Raw genomic sequence first — 14,337 nt, 5'->3', positions numbered from 1 at the left:
AAGTTTTTTATCCGGCCGTGCAAATACTGCCCCCTAGCCCCAACAGGTTAAATCCATCTAGACACATGTCTTCTTTCCCGTTGGAGTTAGCCTGCATTAACTCGGGTCCCGTGTCCCAAGTTAATGTGTGGCTCAGTTGGTAGAGCATGTTGTTTGCAACACCAGGGTTGTGGGTTCAATTCCCACGGGGGACCAGTACGTAAAAAAAAAATGTATGAAATGTATGCATTCACTACTGTAAATCACTCTGGATAAGAGTGACTGCTAAATGACTAAAATGTAATTCTCTCTCCACTCTCTCTCTCTCCCTCTCTCTAGCTCTCCAATCCCTCAATCTCGCTCTCTCTTCAATCTCTCTTTCTCTCTCTAGCTCTCCAATCCCTCTCTCTCAATCTCGCTCTCGCTTCAATCTCTTTCTCTCGCTCTTTCTCTCCAATCCCTCTCTCGCTTTTGCTCTCCAATCCCTCTCTCGCTCTTGCTCTCCAATCCCTCTCTCGCTCTCCAATCTCGCTCTTGCTCTCTCTCTCTCTCTCTCTCTCTCTCACTCCTGAAGAGTTTGGAGAGAGAGAGAAACTGTAAATTTGATGTATTGTTTTTGTAAGGTCCTCTTTCCCACTGGAGTTAGCCTGAATGAACTGTCTGGGTTGACTGGATCACTGTCTCTGTATCTCCCCAAACACATCCACACACCTGTCCTCACCTCCCACTCCCCCTCTGGAGTTAGTCTGCATTCTGGGCCTCTATCTGCACTCACTGACCGGCAAGGAGAAACTAGGGGCTAGTGCTTATTGGCTAGGAGCTAGTGGTTAAGAGCTAGGGGCTAGAGGCAAGGAGCTATGGTTTGATTTGGTACTACTCATTCTAGACCTGGCTAAATCTCTCCACACCTGTCCTCTTCTCCCCCTCTCTCCCTGTTGAGCTAGCCTGCAGTGATACTGTCTGGTTTGAAGGTTAGGAGCTAAGAGCTAGGGGTTGATTTTGGGACTGAGGCAGTTTTCTCTACACCCTTAATGTATCATCACACCTGTTCTCATCTCTTCCTTTCTCCCTGTGGAGTGTGTTCCTCTCTCTGCAGTAAGACTGTCTGTCAGTCTAGCTCAGCGCAATGCTCCAGTGCATAGTTGAGTTCTCTCTGACTCCTCTGTCTTGGGTCTGGCAGACTCTCTGTTCTGTTAGCCCAGGTATCTGCAAATTCACTAGTGTTTCTACAGTTTGTGTTCCTGCATATTAAATTGAGTCTTCACCTTTGTTCATTCCTGCAGTTGAGATGATTATGATGAGGTAATTGATGCCTGGGGGTGTTGTAGGGTTGGCCCTTACTTTCCTTATCTCTCTGTCAGTCTCTCTCTCTCTTTCTCCCCCTCTCTCTCTCTCTCTCCCTCTATCTCTCACTATCTGTCCCCTCTCTCTCTCTTCAGGTACAGGAATGGACTGGAAGTAGGTCTGGATCCCAACATTCCATCTTTCCCGCTCCATTTTCCTCCTTTTCTGCGCTTTTTCTCACATTCACCCTTTTTCTTTCAAGCTTTAACAAAGCAGAAGCTTCTACCTGTCCCTGCATTTGCAGGTCTAATAGGTTATTGCTTATGCACATATAGATACCCACAGTGAGAAGGAGTGGATCAGAAAAGAAAGAGGAGAGGTGGAAAGCAGAGAAGCAGATACACACCTCATACAGGTGTGCAGTGAGAGGAGTAACACCCGGTTTTATGGTTTCATGGTCCTTCACTCTGGAAAATTAACTTGTAGTGTGTGTGTGTGTGTGTGTGTGTGTGTGTGTGTGTGTGTGTGTGTGTGTGTGTGTGTGTGTGTGTGTGTGTGTGGTGTGTGGTGTGTGGTGTGTTTCATGGTCCTTCGAGCCGGATGGGACTATTACCTCCTCTCCAACACTTACTAGTTCGGCATCCATATTAGGAAATCATTCAGTTGTCTGACTAGTTTTGTCTGTCAACTAAGGGAGTTTGGTCTGACAACTAAGGGACTTCCTAATATGGATGCCGTTTGGACTGAGGGTTGTGTTCTGAACTCTATGGATGACTGGTTATCTGGGTGTATTAGGGGTGAACATTTATTCACATCCAGTTTTACAATACAAACCCCCAACTGTGTAAGGGCTTTGGGTGTCTCCTTGTACATACATTTAGTAAACAGATACAGAAGTAAGAATACGAATAAATATAATAGCATGAACATCCAGAGTTTAGATAGATCCTCTGATGTGTGATCTGTGCTGTTACTGCGTTTCACTCTGTTTTCTTTTAACAGGTTGAACTAGAAAAATACCACTAACAACCTTGAGAATATCTAGTAAGGACAGAGGGTTTGTTCAGTTCAACAGTGTGAGTTTCAACAGTTTGTAACTGTATTGTGTTCCTGTTTCTCCAGGATGGTAGAGTACTCTTTGGACCTCCAGAACATCAACCTCTCAGCCATCAGGACAGTCAGGGTCCTCAGACCCCTCAAAGCCATCAACAGAGTTCCAAGTAAGTCTCCCATAGATACCACCATCACACAATACCTGCCTGATCGAGTCCCAGATCTGCTAACACTGGCAAGACAGCACAGATCTGAGACCAGACTACATGCATATTCTCCACTAGTATTACACTGAACAGAAATATAAATGCAACATGCAACAATTGATATAGTTTTACCGAGTTGCAGTTAGGGCTGTGGCGGTCATGACATTTTGTCAGTCTGTGATTGTCAAGCGAATAACTGCTGGTCTCACGGTAATTGACAGTAAATTAGCATATAGATATTTAGCATCTTCTGGCTTCCACACACAGCCTACAAGCCACTAATGCAGGCCTTTGGAACGTCTACATTTCAAAAGTCTAATAAATCCATGTAATATAGCCTACACCTTCACAATAAATCCATGATTTATTTTAGACGGGTCTAAAGAAGCATGATATGGAGAAAATGTAGTCTATTTCAGATGAACAGAATAGCATACTCTGAGTTGTCCTTATGTGTCACGGCTGTTTAAAGGAGTGGACCAAAGTGCAGCGTGTGTTTCGTTCCACATATTTATTTAGACTGTGAAACTTTATGCAATACAAAATAAACTGAAGGATAAAACAACAAACCGTGACGCAGAGGAGAAACAAACACTACTCAAAATATAATCACCCACAAAAACAGGAAGAAAAACCCCTACTGAATATGATCTCCAATCAGAGGTAACGAGGACCAGCTGCCTCCAATTGGAGATCAACCAAAAAAACAACATAGAAATAGAAAAACTAGAACTTAAATATAGAAATAGAAAACATAGAAAAACACAAAACACCCCCTGTCACGCCCTGACCTACTCTACCATAGAAAATCACATCTTACTATGGTCAGGACGTGACAGTACCCCCACCCAAAGGTGCAGACTCCGAATGCACCTAAAACAAAAGAAACCACAAAACAAAAGGGAGGGTAGGGAGGGTGACAATTGTCTATGGCGGCTCAAATGCAGTCCACATAACCTTAACCTCCAACATAGGAGGCGGCTCCAGTTCGGAGCGTACTCCCCGCTCCACCCGCTGATCCTTCTGCTTTATTACCACCTGACCGTGGATCGTCGTCGAAAGAACCGGACTGTAGATCATTGCTGGAGGTTCTGGACTGCAGGCCGCCGCTGGAGGCTCCGGGCTGCGGAGCATCGCTGGAAGCTCCGGACTGGGGAGCGTCGCTGGAGGCTCCGGACTGGGGATGCACACTGGAGGTCTGATGCGTGGGACTGGCATAGGTGGCGCCAGACTGGTAACACGCACCTCAGGTCGAGTGCGGGGAGGAGGCACAGGACGTACTGGGCTGTGGAGGCGCACTGGAGGCCTGATGTGTGGGACCGGTACAGGTGGCACTGGGCTGATGACACGCACCTCAGGGCGAGTGCGGAGAGGAGGCACAGGACATACTGGGCTGTGGAAGCGCACTGGAGGGAGAGTGCGAGGTGCAGGCACAGGACGTACAGGGCTGTGGAGGCGCACCGGAGGTCTGATGCGTGGGACGGGTACAGGTGGCACCGGGCTGATGACACGCACTTCAGGGCGAGTGCGGAGAGGCGGCACAGGGTATACTGGGCCGTGGAGGCGCACTGGAGGTCTGGAGCTTATGGCTGGCACAACCCTTCTTTGCTGGATGCTCAACCCAGCTTGACAACTGCAAGGCGCGGGCACAGATCGCACCGGCCTGTGAGTGCGCCCTGACGACACAGTGCGCATCACTGCATAACACGGTGCCTGCCCCGTCACTCGCTCCCCACGGTAAGCACGGGGAGTTGCCTCAGCTCTCCACCCTGACTCTGCCAAACTCACCGTGTGCCCCCTCAAAAAAATATTTTTTGGGGGTGCCTCTCGGGCTTCCATCGTTGGGCTAGCTCCTCATAGCGTCGCCGTTCCGCTTGCGCCGTCTCCACCTACTTCCATTGCAGGGTCTTGTCCCCTGCCATTACCTCCTCCCAGGACCAGGACGTCCTCCACTCTCTCTTCTCCCAAGCCCAGGATCCCTGCTCCTCCTGGGCACGCTGCTTGGTCCTTTTGTGGTGGGTGATTCTGTCACGGCTGTTTAAAGGAGTGGACCAAAGTGCAGCCTGTATTTCGTTCCACATATTTATTTAGACTGTGAAACTTTATGCAATACAAAATAAACTGAAGGTCAAAACAACAAACCGTGACACAGAGGAGAAACAAACACTACTCAAAATATAATCACCCACAAAAACAGGAAGAAAAACCCCTACTAAATATGATCTCCAATCAGAGGTAACGAGGACCAGCTGCCTCCAATTGGAGATCAACCCAAAAAAAAACAACATAGAAATAGAAAAACTAGAACTTAAACATAGAAATAGAAAACATAGAAAAACACAAAACACCCCCTGTCACGCCCTGACCTACTCTACCATAGAAAATCACATCTTACTATGGTCAGGACGTGACATTATGTTAGGCCCTGATTATGGCTATGCCACATGGCTGTGGGCTACATTGGTTCATTTAGCAGACAGGATTTGGTTAGAATTCCGTGGCATTATTTTATATTATTTTAAAGTATGAAGAATACAATTAAACAAAGCTGAATAAAATATAAAGGATATTTTCTCCAAACATGCGGCTATTCTGTGTTGAGCAGATAAAAAATAAACTGGTCCTCCTATATCCTTAATTTAGTTATTTATGCAACTTTAGTTGTGATACATACGTTGGGCTATATGTTTTGATGTGTAATACATTATAAGGCTGCATGATGGGACTCTAACGATGATTTGAAAAAAGTCGCAGCTGCACACACAATTTGACAATCACTTGATAATATTCTCACCAGGCCTCACATTTCTCTGCAGCATCCCCCTTGTGTGGCCATAATGTCCCCTAAAAAAATCCATGCCTTTTGCGGCCAAAGTGGCCTTTGTGCCCTTGGGCTGAATATAATAGGCTAATTACAGTATAATTCCCTTCTCCCGGCTGCCATGCTCCGAGGCACCTCTCACTCACGTCTAGTAGGTTATAGCCAATGCCCGTGACTTGATCAGGTCCTTCTCACAGGCGTTTCAGCTAAGACGTAGGCTACAAGTGAATGAAGACAGGGAAGCAACTGCGCGCATTATATATATATATATATATATATATATATATATATACATACATACCTCTTGCAGAATTACAAGGCACATATTGAAGATGCTAGAACTGTCCACATTCAGCCTACATTCCTTCAGCCAACAAGATGAGTAGACCTAATGAACAGCAGAAGCACTAGCCTATGTCAATCTACTATCCACCATAGTACAAAAGTTGACCTATTCTATTGATTAACTTGTCCTTCTGTGTGTTACGATCGTCAAAAGGAGTGGACCAAAACGCAGCGTGTTGAGTGCTCATATTTATTACTATAATGAAACACTTAAACAAAGAAACAAAACGAAAGCAAACAGTTCCGTCAGGCAACAGACAACTAAACGAAAAAAAAAAAAAGAAGGCTGCCTAAGAAAAGGCTGCCTAAGTATGGCTCCCAATCAGAGACAACGATAGACAGCTGCCTCTGATTGGAAACCATACGCGGCCAAAACATAGAAATAAAACACATAGAATGCCCACCCCATATCACACCCTGACCTACCTAAACAGAGAAAAACGGCTCTCTCAGGTCAGGGCGTGACAGTACCCCCCCCCCCCCCCCCCAAAGGTGCGGACTCCCGGCCGCAAACCTGAACCTATAGGGGAGGGTCCGGGTGGGCATCTATACTTGGTGGCGGCTCTGGTTTGGGGCTTAGTCCCCACACCGCCTGCTGATCCCCCCGCTTCTGTGTCGCCAGAGGAACCAGACCGTGGATCATCGCCAGAGGCTCTGAAACGCCGACCGTCGCTGAAGACTCTGGGCTGCGGACCGTCACTGAAGACTCCGGGCTGCGGACCGTCGCTGAAGAGTCCGGGCTGCGGACCGTCGCTGAAGACTCCGGGCTGCAGACCGTCGCTGGAGGCTCTGGACTGGGGAGCGTCGCTGAAGGCTCCGGACTGGGGAGCGTCGCTGGAGGCTGCCGACTGGGGAGCGTCTCTGTAGGTTCAGGACTGGGGACCGTCGTTGCAGGCTCCATGCCATGGATCATCACTACAGGTTCCGCGCCATGGATGATCATTGGAGGCTTTGTGCCATGGATCATCACTGGAGGCTCCGGGCCATGGATTATCACTGGAGGCTTCGTGCCATGGATCATCCCTACAGGCTTCGGGCCATGGATTATCACTGGAGGCTTCGTGCCATGGATCATCCCTACAGGCTCCGGGCCATGGATCATCACTGGAGGCTTCGTGCCATGGATCATCCCTACAGGCTCCGGGCCATGGATCATCACTGGAGGCTTCGTGCCATGGATTATCACTGGAGGCTTCGGACCATTGATCATCACTGGAGGCTTCCTACGTGGAGCTGGAACCGGTCTCACTGGACTGGGGAGACGCACAGGAGACTGGGTGCGCAGAGCAGACACAGGGTATACTGGGCCGTGGAGGCACACTGGAGGTCTGGAGCTTAGGGCTGGCACACCCCGTCCTGGCTGGATGGTTATTTTAGCCCAGCAAGGGCGGAGCGCTGGTACAGGACGAACTGGGCTGTGCTGGTGAACGGGGGTGTACCGTGCGTAGAGCTGGCACAGGATAACCTGGGCCGAAGAGATGCACCGGAGACCAGATACGCTGAGCCGGCACACTTCTTCCTTGCTGACGGCCAACTCTAGCATGGCAACGGTGAGGAGCTTGCACCGAGCACACCGGGCTGTGAGTGCACACTGGCGACACAGTGCGCATCACCGCATAACACGGTGCTTGCTTGGTCACTCGCTCCCCATGGTAAGCACGGGGAGTTGGCTCAGGTCTCAACCCCGACTTCGCCAATCTCCCCGTGTGCCTCCGCCCCAATTTTTTTTTACCGCTGCCTCTCGGGCTTCCGTTGTTTCCTTGCCTGTTCCTCCCAGTATCGCTGTTCCGCTTTCGCCGCCTCTATCTCCTCCTGCGGGCGGCGATACTCCCGAGGCCTTGTGCAGGGTCCTGCCCCATCCAGGATATCCTCCCAGGTCTAGTCAATCGGCCCACTCTGCTTGGTCCTTTGGTGGTGGGTAGTTCTGTTACGATAGTCAAAAGGAGTGGACCAAAACACAGCGTGTTGAGTGCTCATATTCATTACTATAATGAAACACTTAAACAAAGAAACAAAACGAAAGCCAACAGTTCCGTCAGGCAACAGACAACTAAACGGAAAACTACTACCCACAAAAACTCAGGTGGGAAAAGGCTGCCTAAGTATGGCTCCCAATCAGAGACAACGATAGACAGCTGCCTCTGATTGGAAACCATACCCGGTCAAAACATAGAAATAAAACACATAGAATGCCCACCCCATATCACACCCTGACCTAACTAAACAGAGAAAAACGGCTCTCTCATGTCAGGGCGTGACACTGTTTAAAAGCAATGAGATCGATCGTTTAGCTTAAAATGTTTGTTAAACTATTAGGCAATTTTTTCACATTATAAGCGCAGTAATACACTCACGGCAGTAGGCTAAGCGTGAATGTTCCTAAATGCAATCAATTAGCGGGAAAACACTGTTCTCGAATTGACGGTAAATGAGATTATGTATGTAATGCTTTATTATTAAGGTGCATTTTTATGGCAAAAATTCTCTTCTATAAACTTTCTGCCTATGTATTCCATTTAGGCTCTACACCAGTTATAAAGCGGATTAATGTGCTTAATTTTAAGAAGTTATAAGGTCAGTTCAGTTGAGTTGTGCGAGTTGTGCGACTACAATTTTAAAAAGTTGCACTGTTTCTTGCCTTAATGCACAACCTGGGCATCATTCACAAGTGATAGGCTAATATTGTCACCCATCAGTCTATTCTTAATTTAATGTTTTCTTTACATATACTAAATAATATATGTGTGATATATGTTTTGATTTAGAATGGACCATTATCATGCACCTGTCTCGGAACAGGGGCAGGGGAAAAAAATACATGTAATCTATGCACTTAAATAGCGAATGGAGGACTCTTTTCCCATGGTTCATTTTCATGCCAGCCAGGTAGGCTATAATTCTGTTGTAAAGCGAAGCAATGTGCTTAATATTAGGAAAGTTGAGAAATAAATATAGTAGGCCTAGCCTATAGAAAGCTGATGATCCCCTCCTGTTTTTAATAGAGGCCATCAAAACTGTTTTCTTACGCAATTACATAGCCTATAGAAATGTTACGCAACATGAGCTCATGGGCTCTCTTGAAGTGTTTGATTAGATTTTTTAATACATTTGCATTGATGTCATTAGAGTGATTAGAGGGAGAATAGAGTCGTGAGTACCAGGCAGTTAGCAAGTTTGGTAAGCTACTAATGACCAGCAGCAGCATCAGAGCTTGGAGAAGCCTAATTACTGTGACTAAACGGTCACATGTAATTTGGTCACCTTAATAGTCCTAGTTACAGTTCATATAAGGAAATCAGTCAATTTATGTAAATATATATAAATTCCTCAAGCCCTAATCTATGGATTTCACATGACTGGGAATAAAGATATGCATCTGTAGGTCACAGAAACCTTAAAAACAAAGTAGGGGGTGGATCAGAAAACCAGTCAGTATCTGGTGTGACCACCATTTGCCTCATGCAGCGCGACACATCTCCTTCGCATAGAGTTGATCAGACTGTTGATTGTGGCCTGTGGAATGTTGTCCCACTCCTCTTCAACGGCTGTGCGAAGTTGCTGGATATTGGAGGGAACTGGAACACGCTGTCGTACACTTCAATCCAGAGCATCCCAAACATGCTCAATGGGTGACATGTCTGGTGTGTATGCAGGCCATGCAGGCCATGGAAGAACTGGGACATTTTCAGCTTCCAGGAATTGTGTACAGGTCCTTGTGACATGGGGACGTGCATTACCATGCTGAAACATGAGGTGATGGTGGCTGATGAATGGCACGACAATGGGTCTTTGTGCATTCAAATTGCCATCAATAAAATGCAATTGTTTTAGTTGTCCGTAGTTTATGCCTGCCCATACCATAACCCTACTGTTCACAATGCTGACATCAGAAAACTGCTAATCAACACAACGCAATATACACGTGGTCTGCAGTTGTGAGGGACAGGTGGACGTACTGCCAAATTCTCTAAAACCACGTTGGAGGCGGCTTATGGTATACAAAGGAGAAATGCTCACTAACAAGGATGTAAAACATTATTCTCTATATTCAATTCTCTGGCAACAGCTCTGGTGGACATTCCCTAATTCAGCATGCCAATTGCCCACTCCCTTAAAACTTAAGACATCTGTGGCACTGTAACGGCTGTCGTCGGGAATAGAGGACCAAAACGCAGCAGGAATGTGGATGCTCATCTTGTATTTATTTTTAAATAAAGAGAACACCAAAATAACAAAAAAAACGAAGAACTCACGAACAACAAAACAGTCTTGTCAGGCTCACACAGGCAAAACAAGAAACAATCTCCCACAACACCAAACCAAACAATTAGCCATATATAGGACTCTCAATCAGAGGCAACGAGAAAGCACCTGCCTCCAATTGAGAGTCCAACCCCCATCAACCTAAACATAGAAATACAACAAACCAGAAAGAAGATAGAAATACAAAACATAGAACATAGACCAAAACCCAGAAATAATAAATCAAACACCCTACTACATACACCACCCCGAACCACATAAACAAAATACCCTCTGCCACGTCCTGACCAAACTACAATAACAAATAACCCTTATACTGGTCAGGACGTGACAGGCACTATTGTGTGACAAAACTGCACATTTTAGAGTGGCCTTTTATTGTCCCCAGCACAAGGTGCACCTGTGTAATGGTCATGCGGTTTAATCAGATTGTTGATATGCCACACCTGTCAGGTGGATAGATTATCTTGGCAAAGGAGAAATGCTCACTAACAAGGATGTAAACAGAAAAAAAGAAAATAATAATAACAATAATAAATAATTTCTGGGATCTTTTATTTCAGCTCATGAAACATGGTACCAACACTTAACATGTTGCATTTATATTTTTGTTTAGTGGGTTAAATGTTTTATGTTCCCTCACCATCGAGAGCTCTCCTTAATAGGCCACATAACTTCAGCACCACGGACAGCTGCCATACTGGCTCTTCAGCAGAGAGAGTCCTTGGTACTGTGTAGCCTTATACAGGGCACTCTCCGTGGTTTTCAAGTCGACTACTGCTCTCTGCTATATATAATCTATTTACCAAGGATAGTAGTGGTAATGGTAGTAATAGGGATATTTGTGGTATTAGTGTAAATAATATAGGTGGTAGCATTCATTCTAGTAGTATTAATAGTAGCATGTTCATTTTCCATGTTTAAACTTTTATTGTACCGATTATTTATCACATTGTTCTATTATCATCCCCCCCTCCCCCCCACACGGGAAAGCGTTAAAACCCAGCAGTGTTGCAGTTTTTGACACAAACGTATTATAATACCTTGTTCAAAGGCACTTAAATCTTTTGTCTTGCCAATTCACCCTCTGAAAGGCACACATACACAATCCATGTCTCAATTGGTTTAACAAGTGACATCAAGAAGGGATCAAAGCTTTCACTTGGATTAACCTGGTCAGTCTGTCATGGAAACAGCTGGTGTTCATAATGCTTTGTCAATATTTACGCAATGTTTCTCATGTCAATAAAGCTATTTGAATTTGAGAGAGAGTCTGTCTGTCTGTCTCTGTTGCTACGTGCTCTTCTCTCTGCGTGTTCCAGAGCTCATCCCAAACCACTTCAACACCCAATCAGCATCATAAGTACCTTATTATTACCTGAGTTGTTCTACGGAAAGCGAATGGTCCAAAAGATAAGGGCTTTTGATGAGATCAGAGCTAGTAAACAATTTACAATTTACACACACACACACACACACACACACACACACACACACACACACACACACACACACACACACACACACACACACACACACACACACACACACACACACACACACACACACACACACACACACACACAGTTATTCATTGCGAGAACCATTGAGTGGTCTCTTGGATGCGATGATAGTTGAGTTAATGTTGCCTTGCTGATGCTATAACTAATCCTTTCCTATTCATAATACAGCTACATCCATAATGGCTGGAGTTTATAGCTCACTATACAGGTGAAAACGCGCAGCTCATTTCTCTTGTGTGTGTGTGTGTCTTCATGGGTACTAGGTGTGTGTTTGGTGTGTGTCTTCATGGGTACTAGGTGTGTGTTTGGTGTGTGTCTTCACGGGTACTAGGTGTGTGTTTGGTGTGTGTCTTCATGGGTACTAGGTGTGTGTTTGGTGTGTGTCTTCATGGGTACTAGGTGTGTGTGTGGTGTGTGTCTTCACGGGTACTAGGTGTGTGTTTGGTGTGTGTCTTCATGGGTACTAGGTGTGTGTTTGGTGTGTGTCTTCATGGGTACTAGGTGTGTGTTTGGTGTGTGTCTTCACGGGTACTAGGTGTGTGTTTTGGTGTGTGTCTTCATGGGTACTAGGTGTGTGTTTGGTGTGTGTCTTCATTGGTACTAGGTGTGTGTTTGGTGTGTGTACACTGATGTGGGAAAGTGTGATGAGAGACGGAGTGAGGGAGAGAGAATAGAAGAGACAGACTAGTGTGATGAGAGACGGGAGTGAGGGAGAGAGAATAGAAGAGACAGACTAGTGTGATGAGAGACGGAGTGAGGGAGAGAGAATAGAAGAGACAGACTAGTGTGATGAGAGACGGGAGTGAGTGAGAGAGAAAAGAAGAGACAGACCAGAAGAAGAGAGGAGGAAAGGATATGAGTTGTACAATAGAGGGAGAGATAATCTGCAGTCTTTCTAACTACTGTACAGATTATAGTCATCTCTAGTGGATTATTCCCTAGTTAGAATGTTCCTATGTCCTCTCCCCTTCCCGACGTTCCTGGTGATCAGAGCATTGATTAGGAACATCCACCCCATTTTTTAAGATCTCTCTCTCTCTCTCTCTCTCTCTCTCTCTGTCTCTCTCTCTCTCTTTCTCCCTCTCTCTCTTTCTCTTGTCTTTCTCTCACTTTCTCCTACCCTCTTTCAATTATCCACTGAGTCAGATCCATCTCTCTCAGAATGAAAGAGTAGTTACTCCTTTTCCTCCTTCCTTCCTTCCTTCCTTCCTTCCTTCCTTCCTTCCTTCCTTCCTTCCTTCCTTCCTTCCTTCCTTCCTTCCTTCCTTCCTTCCTTCCTTCCTTCCTTCCTTCCTTCCTTCCTTCCTTCCTTCCTTCCTTCCTTCCTTCCTTAAGTCCTTCCTTCCTTCCCTGTAACAAACCACTCTGCACAGGAAAAGAGGAACACTACTGTCCCTAGAGACGAGAGGGGGAGAGAGGAGGAGAGGAACAGAGATGGAGAGAGAGAGAGAGAGAAAAAAAGAGAGGGAAGGCCAGAGAAGTATGGAGAGGGAAGGGATGTGTGTGTGAGAAAGAGAGAGAGCAGGTGGGGCAGAGAGGGAGGGAGAGGGGAGGAAGGTGTGTGTGTGAGGGAGAGAAAGAGGGGTCAAGGTGAGAGAGAAAAAGATAGAGGGAGAGAGTGAGCTAGCGAGGGAGGGGAACAGGGAAAGTGGGAAGTGAGATGTACACTATACATAGTGTGAACAGGTTTAGAGAGGAGAGAGTGGTGGTGGTGAACAGGGGAAAAGGAGAGAGTGGTGGTGGTGAACAGGTTTAGAGAGGAGAGAGTGGTGGTGGTGAACAGGTTTAGAGAGGAGAGAGTGGTGGTGGTGAACAGGTTTAGAGAGGAGAGAGTGGTGGTGGTGAACAGAGGATAGGAGAGAGTGGTGGTGGTGAACAGGTTTAGAGAGGAGAGAGTGGTGGTGGTGAACAGGTTTAGAGAGGAGAGAGTGGTGGTGGTGAACAGGGGAAAGGAGAGAGTGGTGGTGGTGAACAGGTTTAGAGAGGAGAGAGTGGTGGTGGTGAACAGGTTTAGAGAGGAGAGAGTGGTGGTGGTGAACAGGTTTAGAGAGGAGAGAGTGGTGGTGGTGAACAGGTTTAGAGAGGAGAGAGTGGTGGTGGTGAACAGGTTTGGAGAGGAGAGAGTGGTGGTGGTGAACAGGTTTAGAGAGGAGAGAGTGGTGGTGGTGAACAGGTTTAGAGAGGAGAGAGTGGTGGTGGTGAACAGGTTTAGAGAGGAGAGAGTGGTGGTGGTGAACAGGGGAAAGGAGAGGGCTAAAATTTAAATAAATGCTGTAAAAAGGATTAAAGATAGCAAGGAATTATCCTGAGCGGGGGAGAGGAGAGGAGAGGAGAGAAGAGGAGAGGAGAGGAGAGGAGTGAGGGATGGACTGAGGCAAGAAGCAGAGGGACTTGGATGACTAGCTATTTCGATGATGGATAGAGCGGAGCGGAGGAATGAGAGTGGGGAAAGAGGGAGTCGGATGAATAGACACAATCAGTGAGGGATGAGCGAGGGGAACGAAGGACAAGATGAGATGCTGCAGAAGAAAGAGAGGAGAGAGAGAAAAGAGGTGTGAGAGATGGCCATAGCATTTGTTTTTATAGAAGTTTGAACTTGGCACTTAACAGATGCTGCCCCCCTTCCTCTCCATCCATCCCTCCTTCATTCATCTCTCCCACTCAATTCAATTACACTACATCCAGTTGTAATCAACTGCTATTGGCGGAACTATAAATTCCAGTGTTGCCGTTGCCCTCAGGGCAGTAATATGTGGCGTGCGGCCATTGAGCGGTTAACAGACACACTAAATATTTAGAGCCGACATGGATACCTCCCAGTCATGTAGTTGCACCGTGGCCAATGCTAACTTAATGACTGTGT

General features: G+C 46.4%; 1 protein-coding gene across 1 annotated transcript in view; it reads left to right on the top strand.

The window, feature by feature from the left end:
- LOC106590384 (voltage-dependent T-type calcium channel subunit alpha-1I) overlaps nucleotides 1-14,337 on the top strand; it is a 142,568-nt gene that overhangs the window by 26,923 nt on the left and 101,308 nt on the right. The window contains exon 3 of the mRNA XM_045713267.1: nucleotides 2,386-2,483. Within this exon, the coding sequence (XP_045569223.1) occupies nucleotides 2,386-2,483 (98 nt within the window). The remainder of the gene's footprint in view (nucleotides 1-2,385; nucleotides 2,484-14,337) is intronic.

The sequence above is a fragment of the Salmo salar genome, chromosome ssa02 (genome assembly GCF_905237065.1).
Source record: "Salmo salar chromosome ssa02, Ssal_v3.1, whole genome shotgun sequence".
Classification (NCBI taxonomy): Eukaryota; Metazoa; Chordata; class Actinopteri; order Salmoniformes; family Salmonidae; genus Salmo; species Salmo salar.
The sequence above is the reverse complement of the archived record's forward strand: the minus strand, read 5'-3'. Positions and strand labels throughout refer to the sequence as shown.